General features: G+C 39.0%; 1 protein-coding gene across 2 annotated transcripts in view; it reads right to left on the bottom strand.

The window, feature by feature from the left end:
- ROS1 (ROS proto-oncogene 1, receptor tyrosine kinase) overlaps positions 1-22637 on the bottom strand; it is a 104083-nt gene that overhangs the window by 43697 nt on the left and 37749 nt on the right. The window contains exons 17-28 of one of the 2 annotated variants that reach the window (XM_034990382.1): positions 22126-22317; positions 18340-18440; positions 14773-14987; positions 14288-14448; positions 13754-13898; positions 11261-11523; positions 8900-8963; positions 8400-8602; positions 6636-6841; positions 5487-5773; positions 2070-2246; positions 720-922 (exon numbers count right to left, since the gene is read on the bottom strand). In XM_034990382.1, coding sequence (XP_034846273.1) covers positions 720-922; positions 2070-2246; positions 5487-5773; positions 6636-6841; positions 8400-8602; positions 8900-8963; positions 11261-11523; positions 13754-13898; positions 14288-14448; positions 14773-14987; positions 18340-18440; positions 22126-22317 — 2217 coding nt within the window. Of the gene's footprint in view, positions 1-719; positions 923-2069; positions 2250-5486; positions 5774-6635; positions 6842-8399; positions 8603-8899; positions 8964-11260; positions 11524-13753; positions 13899-14287; positions 14449-14772; positions 14988-18339; positions 18441-22125; positions 22318-22637 lie in introns of both variants that reach the window. The other variant, XM_034990380.1, reaches the window with a different exon arrangement.

The raw sequence follows: 22637 nt of genomic DNA on the forward strand, positions 1-22637 counted from the left end.
AAGCCAACTATTACACTAGGTGTTAAGAACACAATGACAAATAAACTCAGACATAGTCCCTACATAACAGCACATTGCACAGCATACAGGAAATAACAGACAAAAATAGAACATACCATTTTTATATTAAATATGTGCTATGGAGGAGGGGTATACAGTCATGTTCTTTCCGTCTAATCATTTCTTATCCCTCAACTTACAATCTGCCGCATAGGCCACAAAAACACATCTCTATCACTTTCTGGGGATAATTAGTCAGGGAGGGATAATTAGTCAGGGAGGGAGGACTCAGGAAACTGTCACTATGGCAATCCACCACTGGTCAGAGTTAATATACTTCCCTGAAGCTTAATTCCCAGACAAGACTAGAACACCATCTGCTTTGATGAATAAGCTGTAAAAGTCTACACAGTTGCATGTTTCAGAATATACGAAATACTTCACTGCGAGTGAGAATTTTATTTTTTTAAGATTTTATTTAGTTATTTGAGAGAGAGAGGGACAGCGAGAGAGAGAGCACAAGCAGGGGGAGCAGCAGAAGCAGGCTCCCTGCTCAGCAGGGAGCCCAGTGACTGGCTCCATCCCAGGACCCTGGGATCGTGACCTGAGCCCAAGGCAGATGCTTAACCCACTGAGACACCCAGGCGCCCTGAATGAGAATTTTATATCAGAAACAAGGTATCTTGTGAAAAGACAAGGACCACCAGCTCCAATCTTACCAGCATTTTATATTTCAGCTCAGAGCTGGTTTTCCTGTCATTAACTTCTTTGTAATAAACCAGGTATGTTGGAGTAGGGCTGGTGATGTCGGGCCACGAGAGGTTGGTCCTGGTGGGCAGTAATCGGATTGTGAGGCTGGTGTTAGTGGTGTTAAATATAACTGGCTCTGCTATATCTGAAGCTAGATGCAGTAATGCTTTATCTAAAATAATAAGAAAAGATTAAAAATATGCACATATCTGTATAAAAGAGGAACAGCAGGTTTATTTAACATCAAGGATAATAACGTCTTTTTTTTTTCTTATTTAGCTGACAATGTATGATATAATGAAGTGTTGGATATGTTTTTCAGGAAAGGAAGACAAGGTTGTTTCTTGGTTTTGGTTTTTTGGTTTTTTGGGTTTTTTCCCCATACATTTTGAAGTCCTTAAATGCCTCAGAAAAAAAGGAGCAAGGTAACTGATCAGTGCTCAAAATCTCCAGCAGGTGGAGCTAAAGAACACTGAATAATGTACATAGCAGCAAAATCAAGTTGACCCTTTTTTTACTTCGAAGAAAGTAATGACAGCATTATATTAATCATATCTTTTCACTTAATTCCAGTTACAAAAACTCATGCTAGGTTTAGGGCTTTTATTTTTAAGGATGTATGCGTATATGTGTGTGTTCAATTTCAAACAGATGTTGCACGGACTTACTAAATTTCTTAAATTTCTCAAAGTGAAAAATGAATCACATAGCTAGTTCTGCCATACATACATAGTGCCATACAGACATCCCTGAAAGTCACTGCATTATACAAAACAGCATAATAAAATCCACAGGGTTTATGGGGGAGACAGAGTTAGAGGCACGACAGTAAAACATGTTATGAGTGACACATTACCAAAAAAGATAGGAACTTAATAAAAATGCTAGCACACATGTACACATGATAAATGGCTGATACACAAATTACTACAATAAATACAGCACTTTACTCTGAAAAAGACCCGAAATTTAATGCGGTGCTTTTTGATGGACTGGGAGGTCTAAAATGTTGTCAGAGGAGAAAAGACAGAAAGAAGAGAAATTATGGGAATGAGAACAGAAAGAGGACAGACAGAGAGAATGACAGACAAGGGTTTCCACTGTCTAAAGTTGTCTACCACAGCCAAGCCTTGTATACACATGGAGATAAATTATGATCCAGGGCAAACAGCAATCACAGTGTGCACCAATCCTGACAGATTGGAGTAACGCTGAGCATAACGAAGGGCTTGGGGGGACAGCCTGGAGAAGGACACATTCTGAGACTTTTCTGACCCTAAACTGGGAGAACATGCTCATTAAGGGGGTGATCTAATTACCTGGAAAAGGCTGCAGAACCGAACTGTAAGCCAAGATACGCTTACTCCTTTCAGCCTTCACCAGAGAGACAATGGCCCCATTGCTTTTCTTTGCTTGATAAATCTGTGTGCTGTCCTTTGCCGAGGAGATCCAGTATAGAAATTCCCCATCCACAGTTAAGCTTTCAAGTGTTTTTCCTGCTCGTGAAAAACGCAGAATAAAGAACACAAAGAACAAAATACATAGCGTATGTTTCTACTCTACACAATATGTGAAATCCTTTTTCTGTATTGTAATAGCTAAATTTTCAATATGGAAAAAAATACCACCTTTATTTTATGTCATGAAGATTTTATAGATATTTTCTCATTTTAGCTCCATCCTAAGTCAATAAGGTAAATACTATTATTATTAGCCTCATTTTGTAGAAGTGGAAACTGAGGCTTTGAGGAGTTAAATAATCTCCTCAAGGTCACAAAATTAGTAAAGGGCAGAGCCAAGATTTACAACTTAACTTGTGTGACTCCACCTCAAGCAAGGCCTATTGGAAGAGAGGTGTTAGAAGATAGGCCCAGGGCTCTGTCTTGCTCAATTATTTTTTATCAATGAATAGGAATAAATGCAGAGTAAACACACTTACCAAATTTGAACAGAATACCTGATTCTACTGACACTAGTATGTTCAATCACTGACTTAAAACTTGAAAATATCACAACAAAATCAGGAAACGGATTGAAATTTAATAGGAATAAATGTGGCATCCTAAATTCAAGCTTAAAATCAACCCTATAAATAACAAATGAAAGAAATCTGGCTTAATAATAGTTACCATGAAAAAGCCTATGGGGTTTTCAAATGGCAGGCAACCTCAAGACATGAGGCCCATTTACCTCCAATAAAAGAAGACAGAGGAAGTCGGAGGCTCCCTGCACTAACCAGATCACAGTGAGAGTACAGGGAGTCGCTTTTGGGGGTGACATTTAAGAGGATATCAAGCAGCTGGAGTGAAACCACAGGAGGGTTATTAGGGCAAAGAATGATCTAGAAGCCACATCATGTGAGGAGTAGTTACAGATACATGAATTTTTCCTCCAATAGAAGTACTTAGAATGAGCTATGACAGTCGCCCCAACATATCTGAATGGTTATTGTGTAGAGAGTGATTGATTTCTTCTTTATAAAGTTAGAGGTCAGAACTCAGACCAATGAATGGGAAAAATGGGGAGAAAACTTTGGCGAAATATAGGGGGAAAAATCCAATATTTAGAATCGTTGCAAAATATTTAAACACTTCCTTATAAAGAAGATTTTTTTATAAGCAGGTGTTCAAGCAAGGGTGTTTTCATAGAGGGGATTTCTTCCAACAACATACCAGCTAAAGGATCTTTAAAGTCATTTAGATATTCTAATTTTAGGGTTATAAATTTCAATTACGGATTCTTGTAAGACTAACCAGTTCTATACCTACAAGATAATGGCCCATTAGATAATTCTTGTGTATCAGATGATAAAGAAAAATTATTCTGACACTTGTTTAAATGGTAAGGAAGACTTAAGACTACTGTAATACTGCAGTGGGGGAGAGAGATGTGCTCAACTTCACATACAACAAAGTCAGCTGGGGATGCGGAGCCAACAGAGTGAGGGGATGCATGGACAGAAAATTACTAAGAGGAGACATCAAGGATAGGGAGATTCTTGCTAAATAGGCTTACTATGATTTTTTGCTAAAGGCAATTCAAGAACATCAAGGGTGGGGGATGAAGAACTTCATCAGATACCAAGGGTGGGGATTATCTCTAAACTGATTTAGCAAGATTCTTGCTAAAACTAGACTCAGCAATGACAGACTTGGAAGACCAAGGTCAAGGCCTAGTTGAGGAAAGGTTTCAGAGGAGCCTAATGTTTGATCAAGGAAAGTCTTTGTCACAGACTGAACAGAAACAAGTAATTCTCCTAAGAAGAGAAGTTCAAAACATTATTTCTAAAGCCCATTGAAAGTATATTGAAATTGTTCCTAAAAGGCTCTAAGTAACATGTCAACAAAACCATATGTGCAGTTATAATACAGACACATATATACACACTCATTTGCAATTTCAAAACTTTACTATATAGACCAGCAATGTCCAATAGCACTTGTGATGATGGAAATATTTTATATCTACGCTGCCCAACACAATAACCATGTGGTTTTTAAGCACTTAAAATGTGGCTCATGTGACTACAGAATTAAATTTTTAATTTCAGTTAATTTTAGTTAGTTTGAACTTAAATCACATGTGACTGGTGGTTACTACAGTGGACAGTGAGGAGTAGACTCTTAAGAATATATGAGAGTAGGGGGTCCTGGGTGCCTCAGTCGTTAAGTGTCTGCCTTTGGCTCGGGTCATGATCCCAGAGTCCTGGGATCAAGCCCCACATAGGACTCCCTGCTCAGTGGGAAGCCTGCTTCTCCTTCTCCCGCTCCCCCTGCTTATGTTCCCTCTCTCGCTGCTGTCTCTCTCTCTGTGTGTCAAATAAATAAATCTTTAAAAAAAAAAGAAAAGAATATATGAAAGTAGGGGCTCCTGGGCGGCTCAGTTGGTTAGGAGTCCAACTCTTGATTTCGGCTCAGGTCATGATCTCAGGGTCGTGAGATCCAGCCAGGAGTAGGACTTCAGGCTGACGCAGAGTCTGCTTGTCCCTCCCCCTCCCCCTTTGTCCTTCCCCTCCCCTCTCATGCAAATTCTCTCTCTCTCTCTCAAATAAATAAATAAAATGATTTTTTTTTAAAAAAGAATACATGTAGGTATTTAGAGTGCATTTTTGTCCTATTGCAGTTACTCCTAATTAGAAGACCTCCAAATCATTTCAGACATTTAAGTATTTCCTCCACAAGCATGTGCATTTCAACAAATAGACCTGTCAAATATTGACCAACTCATGCTGAATATGGAGTCAATGGGACCATCACAACAGAAGCAAAGTAAGGTGCTGGTAGTAACATCATGGATGCTATAGTCAGGCCCAGCTTCAAACCCCAACTCCCCCACCAATCATGGCCCTCTGGATAAGTACCTTATCTTTCTCAGCCTCAGTTTCCTCATCCATAAAATGAGGACACTAGCATCTACTTCATCAAGGTGCTTTGAAAATTAAATGAGGTAGTACATTTGGTAGCTTGCTTAGAATATAGTTAAGCTCAATAAATTGTAGCTCTACTGTTAATTATAAAATAATAGCAAAAACAACAAAGAAACCCATGGATCCAACAAATTTTGTGAATGTCTATATACAATTTTCCTAGAAACAACTTGACTTAAATTCTACATGAACATTTGGCAAGGTCCAGAGCAAATACCATGTGTAGATTCTTTTGAATATATTCTTTTTAATGGAACAGGAGGGACTGCCATTACTGATGAGCATCTATGTACACATATGGATGTCTTACCAAGCAGAGTGGGCACCATGATAACTGGCCAGCACCGACATCCTTCCAGATCCATGGCCCAGATCTCTTGCCCTTTGACAAAATATATCTGCGGTTTCTTTAGGTCAGAGGTATCAATCGTCATTGTTCCACTAAACTCAAATTGAGTAACACCACAGAAACACTGACTCCTTCCATTTGAATGGTTTGTAGCTATGGGTGGAAGAATGTGACTCAAGGTCTGGTTGATAATACTGTAGTAGAACATCTGAGAGCCAAAGTCTGAAACTTCTGTCCAATACAGGCGACTATAGGGGGAAAAAAAAGACCCTCCAACTTAATAAGTAAAACATCATTGTAAATGTTAGGTTCCAATGAGGATTAATCATTCCTAATGACTGGAGAGACAAATACAGCCTTTGAGAGAACATGTCCAAGTGTCCAATAACCTTCTGAGATGGAGGTGGCCATAAGCAGTCTAGTTTGTAGCAGTTTCCCATGCTTTCTCAATAACTGTGTTTACAACTAAAGCCTTGGACTAAAATGACCTTGAGGTGCTGTATGCAATGAGTCATTAATGGCTGTAAATGTGACATATATTTGCACGCTCTCCATCAACGCCCATCTCCATCCCCCTCCTCTCAAGCTTGTTTCTGTTTCTCAATACTGGTTAACCATCTAGTTTCAAGACTATAACCATGCTTATGGCACAAACAAAATATATCTTTCAGCCTGAGAAACTGCTATTCAGTTGCTGAATGGAGGCCTTAAAACTCATCTTACAAGGACATTAATTAAAGATGGATGAGCCCAGAATAGCTTTCACTGGGCCTGACATGTAGCCTGTCTATCTCCTATTCATCTCTTGCCCCTCTCATCCTTATCATCCGAGGATATTAGGAAATCCACTGGTATAAAAATCTGCTTTGGTTTCCTGTTGGTAATTACCATGACTTTAGGTTAGCCAAGTTGTCAGTATGGATTAAATTTACAAATTTGTGGCTGTGGGCTCATAATTTATGTGTAGAATTACTTACTATGAATTAATGTAGCTAGTCAAGAACACTAAGTATCTTATTTTCCCATTGATGACTTCTAATATTAAACCGGATATTATATTAAATGTCTCTATTTCATCACAACAGAAACAGATACTCATACTTTACATACCTTAAAAGAGGATATACTGAAAAAGAGACTATTGTTGAATTTCTATTGCAAATTTTCAGCTTTCTGGGGTATTTCACCTTGTGTTCAAGATCAACATCAAATATTTGCATTCCATTTTGTGATGCTTTTCGCACAAAGTAAAGATGCCTTGAAATCCAGTCAATTGTAATAATTGTGATATCAAAAACCAGTGTATCTCGGAAAATCTTAACAATAGGTAGAAAACACAGCCAAGGAGACAGTGGTCATTTTTTTTTTTTAATTTGAGGACTTTTCTGTAATCTACCGTATTACTTATTTACTGCACTTCTTTGTAATCCAAAATCTCAATAGCTCTGGACTGTGTACCATTGTAACACTGGTCCTCTTCCCACATTGTATTCTTTCTCTTGGTTAATTTCAACTATCATGACTTCAACTATAATTCATAGACCAATGCTACAAGAACAGTAGCAAGATCCCTCATTGAGTTACTGATTCAAACTGACTACTGAACATCTCCATATGAATGACCCCAGAAAACAGAATTCATCACTCCACCCCCAAAACCTTCTTTTCTCCTTTTCTCCTGCATGGTATATTTTTATGGATTTCCAACACTCACCTGAGGAGCAATCCTGACAAATGTGGTTCATCCTTGACTTCTTCCTATCATGACTGCCCATCGTGAATTAGTCCCATTTTAAATATGTCCCAGATTTGTTCTCTCCTTTCTCATCTCACTGCCTCTCACTTCCTGCCTAACATTTCCTCTGGGTTTCTGTGATAACCTCCTAATTGTCTAAGACTTAACCTTCTCTAAGTCATAATTCACACCACTTATAGAGAGAGGTCTTTCTATAACATAACTTGATCATGTGAATGACCCACTAAGTTTCTTTAATGGCTTGATGTGGTCTTCAGGATTGGCATTCCACACCTTAGCATGGTGAAGGAGGCCCATTATATTGAGGCTCCTGCCTACTTCTCCAGCTTTACCACCTATCCGTCTCTCATCCGCACCCCCATCTCCATTCCAAGCTCACTCTATTTATAGTCTCCTAAATGTGGTACGGCTCTCGTTTCCCTGTCTTTACTCTTACTACCCCCTCAGCTTTTTCCACTTTCACCTGACTCATCTTCTTTGAACCTAACATGTCTTTCCATTCTACCACCACCATCACCACTCCAACCTGGATTGATCACCCATTTTCTGTGATACCACCACATCCTGCCCTCAGCATAGCACAATGCTGTCTTCTGTCTGTCTGCTCTATTCAGTGAATGCCACCACATTCCTGGCATCATGTTCAGTGCCTCACCTAGATTATCTCATTTAATCTTCACAGGAGTCCTATGACCAGATACCACATAATCAGTAGTTAAATAACTTTCTGAGGGTCAGATTTAGTAAGTGGTGAAGTCAGAATTAAATTCTAAATTTCAGATCCCAAATCTCACCCCTTAATAGCTACAGGACTGTCTTCCTAGTGTTAGACTAATACCTAACTGGGTTTGTTCAAGGACTGTGATTTTTTTTTCTTCTATCCCAGGAACTAACACAGTGCCTTATACCAAATAACTATTTACTAAATTAGTCCTGAATGACATTTGCCCAAAATCTAATCTCTATTCATTTGTGACTAAATAAGTATACAACATCTGTCCTCTTCAACCATTCTTATCTTAATGGCTCAACCACTGACCAATCATTTTAATTACAGGGTAGTGTGATATGCAAATTATCCACATCCTTCCTTCCAGAATATTTACATAGTGAAATACCTCAGAAGTAGACCTGTTGTGCATGTTCAGAAGGCAGAGTGAGTCTCCTTGAGCATAATAGCCCATTCCATCATCAGCCGTATAGCCCACGCTACTGATGTCTCTTTCTGTTGAGAACGTCCAAACAATTTGACTTTGATCCATATCTAATAGAACTATCTTGCTGTCAAAAAGAGTTATGAGGTATGGAAATGGGCTAATTTCTGAAAATAAGAAACAAAACACTTATAATATGTATAAGGGAAAAAAAAAAAACCAAAACTTTGGTTTGGCAAAATCCCCTGATTCACTAGAAGGCTATTCTGAAATCCATAGGTTTCCTCTGGGTTCATCTACTGTTCCAGTTTCAGTCAACACTATCCAGGCGCCCTATGCTTAGGTTTATTTAAGTGTGTTCAGTGATGATAAAAATTTATTATTTGACTTGAACTTCAGCTCAGAGACAGCTTCATATCCCTGAGAATACCAACAGTCAAGAATGTTTTTTAGGTAACAAATACCTGATGTTTTGGACTTTACTATGTCAGAAAATGGCCCAGGTCCTTTGGATGTGAAGACTCGAACCTAAAGAAAGAAAAGGATACCCAAAAAATTGCATTCAATGGTGTCCTCGATGAAAATAATTACATTCTGAGACTGATAGATTATTGAAGCTTTCATTTCACAATTCTGATATCAATTATGAAGTTTCTTTTTTTCAAGTTTTTATTTAAATTCCAGTGAGTTAACATACAGTGTAATATTAGTTCCAGGAGTAGAATTTAATGATCCATTACTTACATACAACACCCGGTGTTTATCACGAGTGTCCTCCTTTGTACCCATCACGCATGTAGCCCATCCCCTCCCACCTCCCCTCCAGCAACTCTCAGTCTGTCCTCTGTAGATAAGAGTCTCTCATGTTTTGCCTCCCTCTTTTTTTCCCCCTTCCCGTATGTTAATCTGTTTTGTTCTTAAATTCCACATATGAGTGAAATCATACAGTATTTGTCTTTCTCTGACTGAATAGTTTCAAATAGTTACTTCCATCTGAGTATAAAGCAACAAATCACTAAGAGGTAAATATTGCCTCACATTCATGCTTGTGGTTTGTTTTTTATTGTTGTTGTTGTTGTTGTCTAAAAGAGTACAAAATAATGGCACAAATCTCCACTGCAAAAGATTTGAATTTCTAAGAAAGGTTTTTAGCTATTTTCACAATTAAATTATGTAGAACATTTTACAGAAACAAAACTATGCATATTATGGTAAACTTCCACTTACTGTGAAATAAACAAGTAGAAGCTTTAAATAACTAAATTTACTATACTTTTAAAAAAGGAGATTTAGAAAAGGAAAATAATCATTAAAACTTATATTTGAAAAAAAGTTGTGCATCTCAAACCACTTTTACATACACTATCTCTTTTGATCCTCATGACTACTAAGAGCAGAAACTGGACAAAATCACAATTAAAGATAAGTAACTCATCCACAATGACACATGCAAAAACCGGCATAAAAATCATGTCTTCTGAGGGTCGTATACTTTCTTCCCACAGTGCTGCCCTGCATCCTAGTACCAAAGCTTTTTAAAAACAGTTTTTATTACATGTCTTTTATTGTGTAATAAATTATTTCCATTTCCAAACCTTGCATATGTACAACAGCCTATAAAGAAAATTGACATCCGTAATGATGGACCCAAAGGGTAGATCCTCAAGTGCCCTCTCGATCAACAAACCATTAGATTATTTTTATTATACTTCTAGTGTTAAATATATTTTACCATATCATACATACTAATATCTGTATATGGTGTGTGTGTGTGTGTATCATGGTACATACATATACCAAGATGTCTTCACTTTTGCACAAGACCATGTTAAGTGAAGCTCATGCATATCCATGTAGATCACTTTGCATGGTCCTGTGGTGACTAAGATCTGAAACTCCATGTACATATAGACAGATAAAATTAACCAAGATATTTATTTAATCAGAATACACATAATTCTTAACAAATAGGAATGTGTATCATCTTTAACTTATATGTACAACTTTTGTGATTCATATAGGTAAACCTAATATATTAATAAAATATTTATTAAATTAGGATTTTACAAAAAGAAAATAGATCCTTAGGATGCTCAAATCTCTAAAACATTCCCCAAAGCCTTATGTTCCCCAAAAAGAGTTGGAAAATAGTTCTAAATGTGTACAACATTGTCACCAACTTGCTATTTAATGAAGATATGAAAATCATCAAGCCGTCTATCGTAAGTAGAAAGCTATTTCACATTAAAGTTAAAATGCACAAATGGGGTGGCAGTAGCTTTTTATTCTTGACTCCTATTCTCTCTCACTTTCTCCTCTATCGGCTACCAGACAGTAACTTTGAGATGTCAACTACCTAGCCCCTCAGTTTTTACTTCCATTGGTAGCTCCAAGTTGGGGCATCCAGAGGATTCACAATAGTGATGTGATCTGGTGGAAAGGACTCTAGGAGTTGGACTATAGCACACCACTTCCTAGCCATGCAGCATTAGTAACTCACTGATACACCCAGGGACATGGCTTTTTCTTCACAGACCATAAGAGGATCAAATGAGATAAGGAATATAAAAGCATCCTCCGTGGTACATGGCCTATAGTGATCTCGGGAAAAAATAATGGTCTGTTCTGAGTCTGAAAGCCAGGAAGTTGTCAAGATGTCCTTTACCTTAGCTGTCCCCTCTCCCCTCTGTATTCCTTGATACCCACTTGACTTCCATGATCACAGTGGACCTCAAATTATTGACACAGTGGCTGAATTCTTAACCTAGTCCTTTAATCAACCTTCTGTTTGCACCGTTGAGACCCTCGTCTGTTTTCACTCTTACCTGGAAGGCGACAGTGTACCCAGGACTCATGTGTTCAAGCTGAAAAGACATCTCCGAGGGAGCTGCATTGATAGTGATCCAGTCTTCGAAAGTTTCATTTGTGTCTGTCTGGTTGGATATTTGGTAGAAAATTTCAAATCTTGTAAACACACCATTTTCATGCTTAGGCTTATTCCATCGAAATTCCACCACAACTTCATTCTGGTTACGGTATCTTCCACTTGGTAATACAAATATCCTGGGGTTCTGTGGTGCCGACGGAACTGCAAAGCAGAGACACAGATAGGGTAGACAAGAATAAAAGGTTGACTTTTTACCATTCATGGTGAGGGTGTGGAGAAACTTAGTAATAAGTACTTCTCATTCCAGACCACTGAAGTGTATCTATCTTGTTCTTCAAGATCTTCAGGAGAGAATATTCCACAGATTTCTTCAGGAACCTATCCTGATATTTCAGCAAATCTTTCTTATCTTCAACCCAAATACTTCTTGCCAGGACTTAGGTCCATCTTTCTCATCTGCACCCTGTATAGATGGAGGGTGGCTGGCTCTCCTTATAAAATACAATATTTACTCTCATCCTGACACAGTGATTCAGCTGGTGGTGGAAATGGCTGTCACAGGAAGCAAGGCAGGAACTCGGTCCAGCCTTCAGCCAGTTCAGGATGTAACATGAAGCATATCACGGATCCAGGCACTCTCACCTTGAACCCTCCCCGGCAGGGAGTACCCCCCAAGAGTATGGTTTGTGGTTACCATTAATCCTAGAGTCAAACCAAGAATTTAGTCTCTCCCAGTCCTTCAACGAATTTCTCTTCCTCTTAATCAAGAGAAATTCCTCTGCCTGATGTCTATGTCATTTCATCCAAGATGCCTGTCTTCTTTCTTCAGACTCCTCTACGAGGTCCCTCCCCCGCTCCACTCTCCACTCTAATTGCATCGCTGCTCGATGTTCGACACTCACATCATAATACAATCTCCAGGCCTGCTTACGCTGTGCTCACATGGGATACCTTTTCTTGCATCATTCCTCAGAGCCCAGCTAGAATTCCCCCTCCCCAAAGGCCTTCAGTGGCCCTACCAATCCATGAGCACTGCGCTCTCCTAAGAGTGCGGGGGCTGCTTGGTATAGATGAAGCTTTCCATCTTGTCTATTCGCTCTATGTCGTTGCAGCTCAGTTCCCACAGCCTCATTTCTACTACCATTGGAAGCATGTGTTTATCTCTACTGTTTTATGAGCTCCATGAGAGAAAGCACATGTTCTTATTCTTTGTTAAATCCCCTCAAATCTAGTATAGGACTGGCACACAGGAAGTGCTTAATAAAGATTTGTCAATCAGAATAATTTCCCGACTATACTGTAAATTTCCTGAAGGCAAAGGCTAGATCTTTTCTTTTCTTTTTATTTTATTGCCCCCAACATCCAGCAGAGTGCTGATGACTTTAGCCCCCGGTGCTTCCCCTGACAGATGCAGACAAAGCCATTTCCACAGAAGAGTCCGACCACAGCTGACATCCCAAGACAATCTCGAAGAGAGCATACCTGGATCCAAATGCTAACTGCTCCAGAACCTGCCCAGGCTCCACTATGTTCCTGTTATGAGACTCATGGATAAATATCATTGAAAGAATCTTAGCAGTTAAAAAACCACAGTGGTGAATGGATGTCTATGCTTACTGAGCTCTTACCACCTGCCAGGTCCTGTGCTAATAAGTTGATATTAAATAAATCAATATGATACTATCCTTAACCACCATTTGCAGAAATGACTGAATGGAGATTTGATCAAACTACAGTGAAAAGTCTGCATTAAGTCCCAGCCCTGCCACTTAACTAGCTATGTGACATTGGGCAGCCACTGGGCTTCTGCTTTCTCATTTGCATAGTTGAGATAGTAACACCTGTCCTACCTTCCTCAGAGCAGGGTGAGGGTCAAATGAAAGGATGAAATGATGTTTCTGACACAGGATAAGTATGCAATAAATGTTTAATAAAGGAGTGATACATATAAATGTGCTTTGCACATTTTATAGCGATATGCATGTAAAAATATGACTAGTATCCTTTTTAAAATATATACCAAAGAGAAACGTTAAATTTAGACATCAGTTATTCACCTACGGAAGATTCTGAGCTACCATCATGGGAACATCTACCGACATGCCCGCCTTCCATGAAATTGTCTCTGCTGTTATATTCCCATTTTCCTTATCAAGGGTTTCACAAATTTCCTGAAACAGGTTTCTGCATCAGATATATTATGATAATCAAGTGAAACAGTCTCTAAGAAATCCTTGAAATATGCTTTTGGAATAAATTATGCAGATTTATTTTAATGGTGCTATTCTAATCTCTGAAAAGTCATTGAAAGGGTCTTGAATCTAAACACATCTACAAAACTGACAGTTATTTTTAAAAATTATTAGCTATTTATTCTAGATCATGGAAAGTGAGGTTCTACCTTTTGTAAAAGAGATTCTGACCCATGTACCTGTTTCAGGTGCTCGAAGTGACAGAGATGTTTTGGGGCCTTTTCCCCAGTACGTATAAGGAGTGACAGAGAGATTAAAGAAGGCATAAGGCTCCAGCCCTTCCACAGTAAATATCGGTAAAAGCTGTTGTTCACTAGCCAGGAACTAAAACATAAGAACAAAACATTATTTTCTTAGTGAGGGAATCATAAAATCCTTTACTCCTAATTAACTAAAATCCCAAACTCCGGTTCACATGTAAAGTCAAAATGTGCAATTTTGGAAACGCTAATGTGGGTAAGGTCCATGTGGCTCCACATAAACCAGTTAAAATGTATCTAACAAACCAGTTGTTACCACTAGCCACAAAATGGTCAGAGACTGGCTATAAACAAGGGTTCTCAGGAAAAATCTTAATAACCAAATGCTACGGGAACAACAAAGGAAATCGACGGGCTTGGCTAAATGAAGGAAGCACAGATCAGTGCAGGCAGGGCTGACGCAGATGGTACAGACTGCTTGAAAAATGGAAGCTACTAGAACCAACACTATACCTGAGAATGAGAACTGAATTCCACACTGTAGAAAATTACGCCCCAATCCACTGCAGGGGGAGCATTCCACAGGATTTGAAAACTTGAAGCATTCCCTTCGATTCTAAATGAAGACTCTTGAACAGAATCTGGGATGACCTTGGGGGTAATGGAAAAGTTGCCTGTGGGATGAAAAGAAAGAATAGAGGGGGAAAGAATTTAAGATTCTCAATCATCATAGAAAACATGGAAAATTAATAGAAATCACTAATAATTGGTACCAAAACAAAGTTTACCTTTCCTTGAATATATCCTGAAATTTTTCTTTTTCTGACTGTCACATGCTGCAAATTTGGGTTAAGAGTGAACTGACTGCAAGCAAACCAATGGAAACTACTAAAGCCTTTTTCTTTTAAAAACATAATTATTAAGAAAAAATCCCACCCAAACATTTATTTAACAAAAAGTTTGGAGGAGAGAGGGTAAGCAGGAATAAAATCTTGTACCTGGCAGAGGCTTGAGGGACGTCTGAATAATCGTGAACTGATCAAATTTGGCTGGTTCCAAAACAGAGACACTGGCTCTCTGACTTATTTCCTGAGCTGTGATAATCCTGAAGCCATTGATCCAGAAGAGTCGACCACTATAGTACATCAGCGTATTCTGGGAAATTTCTGAAGTACTCCAGGCTGCAAATTCTGTGATGTTGGTCTCCCCAGAGCTGCGAAGACATGGCACCAATTACCATGTGTACCTAAAGTGGGGGGGGGAGGGCTGGTACACGCCAGTACTGGCGAGATTATGTGTTTGTGAGAGTGTGTGTTTGTGTATACAAGAACAAAAATCACTATCAATAATAACAGTAGAACATTATCAATAATCACTGTTATTTTTAGTTCCATAGAAAGTTGATTTTTTACATTTTTGTTCAAGTATACCTAAAGCAAATTTTCTAGGACTTTTCTTCTTTTTTTTTTTTTTTTAAAGATTTTATTTATTTATTTGACAGGGAGAGACACAGCGAGAGAGGGAACACAAGCAGGGGGAGTGGGAGAGGGAGAAGCAGGCTTCCCGCGGAGCAGGGAGCCTGATGCGGGGCTTGATTGCAGGACCCTGGGATCATGACCTGAGCCTAAGGCAGACGCTTAACGACTGAGCCACCCAGGCGCCCCTAGGACTTTTCTTCTTAATGTGATATTGCAATGGCAAGAGGATACACAGATTTTAACAAATACTTTTGGTTCTTGGAAGTACCCTGAATATTGACTGCTTTCTCCTCACTGAGCCGTGCCTCCCTCCTATACTTGGTTAGTCACCTTCCTTATTTGCCATTCATCATTCTAGCCTGTTTGGTCCTTTACTTTATACTACTCACAACTGTTGCTTCAGTGATACTTATTAAGCTCTTCAGCTTATTCAAAATGCTTCTTTTCAGACTGGGGGATTCAAGTTAACAGACTATTACTTAAATTGATTTTACAGTTTTTTCTCGATGACAGAATTTTACAATGATTTTTATTTAAAAATCTGCTTAGTGGTTTCTCAGATTACTCCAGTTGCCTAGTACTCAATAAATAGAAACGATCTCAATGATGTTCAGCCTTTTGAAGCAGTGGTTTGACTTTTTTTTTGATGATTTCTCTGAAGCTTTTTAGAGTGTTGACATGTCCCTCTTTAGAAAAGTATGAAGTATGGCATTTAAAATGAAAATACATAAAAATTTTGATTTGTAGGGACGCCTGGGTGGCTCAGTCGTTAAGCGTCTGCCTTCGGCTCAGGTCATGATCCCAGGGTCCTGGGATCGAGCCCCGCATCGGGCTGCCTGCTCAGCCAGGAGCCTGCTTCTCCCTCTCCCACTCCCCCTGCTTGTGATCCCTCTCTCACTGTGTCTCTCTCTGTCAAATAAATAAAATCTAAAAAAAAAAAAAAAAAAAATTTTTGATTTGTAAATTTCACAATACCTCCTTAACAAAACTGAAACTACCTAAGAGGACCATAACTGGGAATTGGGAACCTTATAAAGAAGTATATTCACGAAGACTATTTCCATCATCCTTTTTCTAGTAAAATACTCTATTCATACCAACACAGTTCTGAAGACAGTATCTGATTCGCCTTTCGGACTTTCACCTACTTGTCTAATTTTACACCTTGTTATTTCTATTTCTCATCAGAACTTTCCAGTAACCTTGTGAAATACATAAAACCAAATTCCAAATGGAAGGAACCTCACCAAGCAGGATGCCCTTGGTCTGAAGAGGCTAGCCTCTTCTGGACCACCCACAGAGCTCCCGCAGCCTGTATCCTGTGAACACGTTTGTGTTAGTTTTGCTCACCAGGTTGTTCATTTCAACATTCCCCAAATAGTCTCCAGGGCAGAGGATTTCCCCGTGGGGTGAGACTGGATATCCCTTAGTTGCTACTGGCTTGGATTGCCCCTCATTTCCAGCTGAAGACTCCTCCCCTGTAAAAATCTCCTGAGCTAACCAGAAAATTCTTGACCTCCAATGTTCACAGCACAACTTCTGCAAAACCTCTTCACTTTCAGGAGGTCAGTATGGGGCTTCCTTCCATGTGGAATTTTAAACCCTTCAGCCCTCAGCAATAGGTGAGACTGGATTTAAGTCAAAGCTCACCAAAAAAGTCATAAAAAGACAAACTCTTCCATGATGCTATGAAGTTGTGTATAGAGGTCAGCTGAGGTTACTAGGCTGAGGGTTCACTCATTTACTCATTCATTCAACAAATGTTCTGTGCCTACTTCTGTGTTAGCCGCCAGGAATGCAATGGTAAATAAGACAAATACAATCCCTGCCCTCACAGAATACACAGGCTAGCAGAAAAGGCAGTCTGGTAGAAGATGAGCAAACAATGACACTGCTGAACATCACTGTAAGAAGAAAGGTAGAGTGGATTCCTTAACAAGGAGACCTACTGGAGTCTGGTCAGAAAAAGTGCTTCTTAAAGAACAGTGTTTAAACTGAGCCATGCAGACGGAATACCAGTTAACCAAAGGAACTGAGTCTGTGTCTTAAAATGTATTTGTCGAAACTGATACACTGGAATACTGAAGATCTGAGCATCTCGTATTATGTATATTACACCTAATTTTATTTTATTTTTTTTGAAGATTTTATTTATTTATTTGTTAGAGAGAGAGAGAGAGAGAGAGGCAGGCAAAGAGAGAAGCAGACTCCCCGCTGAGCAAGGAGCCTGATGTGGGGCTGGAGCCCAGGACCCTGGGATCATGACCTGAACCGAAGGCAGACGCTTAACAACTGAGCCACCCAGGCATCCCTACACCTAATTTTAAAAAGCAAAAATGTGTAAAAAAAAAAAAAAAAAGTATAGGAAAAATACTAGGAAAAAAAACCACGAACAACCCCAACAGCACTATTACGGAAGACATGGTGATGCCGAGAGAACTGGGGGCTTAGTTTGAGGACACAGACTGAGAGAATAATTCATGTGCTTCTTTCCACTCCAGTTTTCACGCGTGCCAGACAGGATGATTTCTGCCTAACTCCATCAAGTACACTCTGCTTTGCTAAGAGGAAAAAACACATCTATCCATTTCCTGAGCTCTCGAGAAGCATTCTTCTCAGTGTATTCACCGTACTGCCTTTCTACCCATCACGGGATTCACCATATTCCACTGTAAGTAGTTGTTTACAAACCTATCTTACCCCACAAGCACAATGCCTGCAGAAACAGTGGGTAATTGGTAAATGTTTATTGGAAGAATAAATGAATTTCCATGCATTATCACATAACTGAGGGGGTAAGTCGTTCTCATTCTTTTTTTTTTTTAAAGGTTTTCTTTTCTTTTTTTTTTTTTAGCGATTTTATTTATTTATTTGACAGAGACAGAGACAGTAAGAGCAGGAACACAAGCAGGGGGAGGGGGAGAGGGAGAAGCAGGCTTCCCGCGGAGCAGGGAGCCCGATGCGGGACTCGATCCCAGGACCCTGGGATCATGACCTGAGCCGAAGGCAGTCGCTTAACCAACTGAGCCACCCAGGCGCCCAGTCGTTCTCATTCTTAACCAATTGTTTTCAAGGGCGATTACTCACCTCTGCCCCCGAAGAACAGCTGCATACAGGTGGATACATTGACTGTCTTGAACCAACCAATACAGGAGCCCATCGCTAAGGTCTAAAGTTAAAGCAATTACCTAAATAGAAAATAAGGTAAGAAAATGAATCAAATACATGTCTGGAGGATACCTTTGTGAATAAGTCACACTTAGGCCATAGAGTTCTCTTTAACATCCTCTTTGGAATAATAAACTCAGTGATTTTTACCTTTCACTGAATATCAAAATTACATGAGTGTGCCTGTTGCTATGCAATTTGGATATAGACGCTGGTTTCCTAAAAATGCTCAAGAGGCAGGGATTCTTGGACCCGCAGCATCAGCATCACCTGGAAACTTAACACAAATTCTCAGCCACATTTCAGGTCCTACTGAATCAGGAACTTTGAGCCACTATGTCAAGCCTTGCCTAAAGCCTAAAGCTATCCCTAAAGCTAAAGCTAGGGATATCCTAAAGCTAGCCATAACTTTGGACTCTGGCCGCATCAGTCAATGAATTTCATTGTTGTTTAAATCTGTTGTTCTCAAACATGGATGCACATTAGAATCACCTGTTGAGTTCTTTAAACCACCCCCCTCAATTCCCAGAGTGCCTCCTATTAAATTATAATCTCTGGAGATGGAACCCAGTTTCCCGTGTGTTTTCAAATTCTGCAGATAATTTTATTATGTCATCAAGCTTGAGAACCAATGTCTTAAGCCATTTTAAATTATATTTTCTGTTAATTACAACCAAAATGTCCTGACACATTTAAAAAATATAATACACACAGGGTTTTTATGTGTTATAATTAAATAGAGTCATGTATATATAAAGTTCTATTTCCAACTAACATCTGAAAACCACTCCTTACTAATCTTCCCTCGTCTTCTTGTCACGGTGCCTGTCTTAACTTTATGTCCAGTTGTCTAGGTGAGGCCTGAGGAAAGTCTGCTTCTCCTATGACATAGACTACGTGGATAGAAGTTACAACCCAAAGGAACACTTTTGCTTTCTTTGGCGTTAGAGGTAATTTTCAAATAAGCTGAGATTGCCAGGTGCCTGACCTCAGTGATGGACTGTTTCTAGAGCAGACCTAGAGGCTAAGAGGGATCAAGGATTAAAGTTGACGACTACATCTTTAACAAGACACTGCAGCAGAAAAACAAAAATGATGAGCCAGTGAGAAGCGTAAAAAAGAATACAGCAAGCTAGCCAAGAACTAAAAATTCTTGCTGACAGGTGCCCCAAGGCCTGCTACAAAGGCACGTCACTGTAAGAAGCTCCGGCTATCATACACATCACAGCCTGCTGTCTTCAAGGAAACTCAACCTTCTCCTTTCCCACAAAATAAAAATAAATAAATAAACACACACTATTCTAGCGATCCCCAGCCCTTGGGCAGTGGTATCATGGCCTTGCCTCAGGCTAAAAGAAATGTACTGACTATTGTTTCCGTTAAAGTGAAATCGGGTTAATCTTTGGTTATTTATAATGAGATGCACTCGAGTTTTCCAACAAATTATGAAGTCTCTTTTATCTCTTAGAAAAGAATCTTTTACAACTCCCTGCTCTGGAATACAACAAACTATTTGAGCTGTAAGTAAAATTCAGGTGTTGGTTACTGCATTCCTTTGCATCAGTCATTTGGGCCCACATTTAAACAGAACCAGAGGATGTTCCATAAGTCTTTGGTAACCATTGTTATGTCTAATAACGCCCATGCCTTGGAAATAATGCCTTTGATCGAAACTAAAAGCTTGAGGTTTAATCCTGTGGTAAAATGTACCATGTACTAGGAGCCCACCCAATCCATCAGATGTGGCAAAGGGTATCTGTTCACTTTAGATGAATGTCTCACAGCATTCTCCCTTTTTTTTTTTTTAAGATTTTATTTATTTATTTGAGAGAGAGAGAGAATGAGAGACAGAGAGCACGAGAGGGAAGAGGGCAGAGGGGGAAGCAGACCCCCCGCTGAGCAGGGAGCCCGATGCGGGACTCGATCCCGGGACTCCAGGATCATGACCTGAGCCGAAGGCAGTCGCTTAACCAACTGAGCCACTCAGGCGCCCAGCATTCTCCCTTTGAATCACATAAAAATCGGGTCTTTCTCTAAGGAATTGGCTGACTACTTTATTATATCTGTTGATTGCAAAGTATCTCATGACTCCATGATAAATCCATGAGGAACATATGAAGGAATGACAGTGAAATGGAGAGTTTTGCGCAGTGCAAAATGCGTTACCTTCAAAACACCCACTAGCTTTAATGGAAGCGGATGGGTAAGACATCAAACCATGGACCCAGAACTCAGATTTGTACAAGCAGCAACACTCGCCAGCCCGTGAGAGGATTTGGTGTGGGGATTTAAAGAATGGCGTGTTTCCCCAAACATGCTGAGTAATCTAATTTTTCACTCATTTTCAGGCAAGTCCCCAGGGCCGCTACAGAATTTTCCTGAGTAAATATGTCTCAAATGACCAGATTGGAGCAGTGAGGGAGATTACTGACAAAGCCCCAGAAATAGATAGAACGTTACTCCTGAGATGATATTATCTTTAATCTGCTTTTACAAAAATAAAAGTGCTTTGCCCTAACACTTACTACTGAGACATAAAAAATATACTCTCCTGTATTCAGACTCAAGTGGCTCTAAAGTAGAATTAAGGGATGTTTTCATGATTTGACAGGAATGATTAATCTCTGGATATGTGTATAAGTCTTTATTCCTTTTAAATATCTGTGCTCTGATCTGTATATGCAAATAAGGTCTTTATACCCTAGGAATTACAGCCCACATATCCTGAAATTGGAGATCATGTGACTCACAATTTGTTTACACATGATCGGGTATATCTATATTATGTGTATTTTACCTTTATGGGCAGATAAAAAAAAATGATTAAAAAAATAAAAATTTTAAGGCATATCTTAGGTTGAAATAGTATGAATGTTTTATTTCTTTTTCACGATTTTCTGTGATTTCTAAATTCCTACAGCAAACATATATTACCATTATGATCAGGAAACACAAAATTCAGATATTTTGATGAATAACTTACAGGGTCTCAAGAATATAGGTATTGTTTCCTAGAAGTTGAGGATCAAGAAAAATATGTATTGCTTCTAGAATTTGAGGATCAAGGAAATGGAAGTAATGTGTTTAGATATATTCCTGTATTAGGTGTGTTTTTCAGATTTAGTTACGGTGATAAGAACTTAACTATTGAGTGGTTACCGTGTGCCTGGAACTATTCTCCGTACCTCCCATTAATTATCTCATTTAATCTTTGCAACAGCCCTAAGAGGTAGGCCAATTGCTAATATTCCCATTTCTCAGATAAGGAAACAAAGAGAAGTCAAATACTTTGCCTAGGAGTCACACAGTTTTTAGACCAGTCAGTACCCAAAATTGATCAAATATAATAAAACATCTAAGCAATCTGTATCCAAAATTGGTGGAAAATAATAAAGCATCTAATTATTACCCAACAAGAAGCTGTAAAATATTCAATACAATTCCTAAGGACTCTAAAAACAGTCAGAAATTAAAATGCTTTTAGGTGCGGGTCCATTCAAGATAAAGCAAATTACAAAATTCTCCATATTGTATTTAAACTTATTTAATCCATTATGACAATCAAATGAGACTTAGAGAAATTTTAGTTATACCGACATCCTGACAGATTTCCTTTCAGATTCTACCAGAAACAGCATTGTCATAACTATACAGTAGCACTACTTAATATTCGTAAATGATCAGATCTTATATTTAATTCATCACCTTTTTCCCAGAAATCCAAGGCTGTGCCTGTAGTACCAGGAAACTTTCTCCATTTAGCCTGGTACTTTCCACTGAGTAGAGTGTGGTCCAATAGAGATAACCTCCAACTGAATCCACCACCATGTCATTCACCAACAACTTCACATGAGTCACAATGTCTGTGTGCCCTGTCAACAGAGACTGCCTTTGTATCTATAAAACATAATTATATGGTCGGTTAATAATTTTCACATGACATGGTTATTTCTGAGTAGTTTTTTGCAATCATTAGTAAATTGCTGCATTCATCCAAGCACGAATATTTATTAGCACTATGTGCTGGGTAGTGTGCAAACCCTTGGGAGCAGAATAGTCATGGGGAACACCCTCATGGAGCTCATCTCTTTTCATGACTCTAGAAAAAAGGGAGGCGAATTGATTTTGAGTTAAAATACTTACTTTGCCTAATCATACAACCAGACAATTGAAACACTGCTAGATAAGAATGCATTGGATTGGACTCTTGAGGATCA

The sequence above is a fragment of the Mirounga leonina genome, unplaced genomic scaffold (assembly GCF_011800145.1).
Source record: "Mirounga leonina isolate KUSES-001 unplaced genomic scaffold, KU_Mleo_1.0 Mir_53, whole genome shotgun sequence".
Taxonomy (NCBI): Eukaryota; Metazoa; Chordata; class Mammalia; order Carnivora; family Phocidae; genus Mirounga; species Mirounga leonina.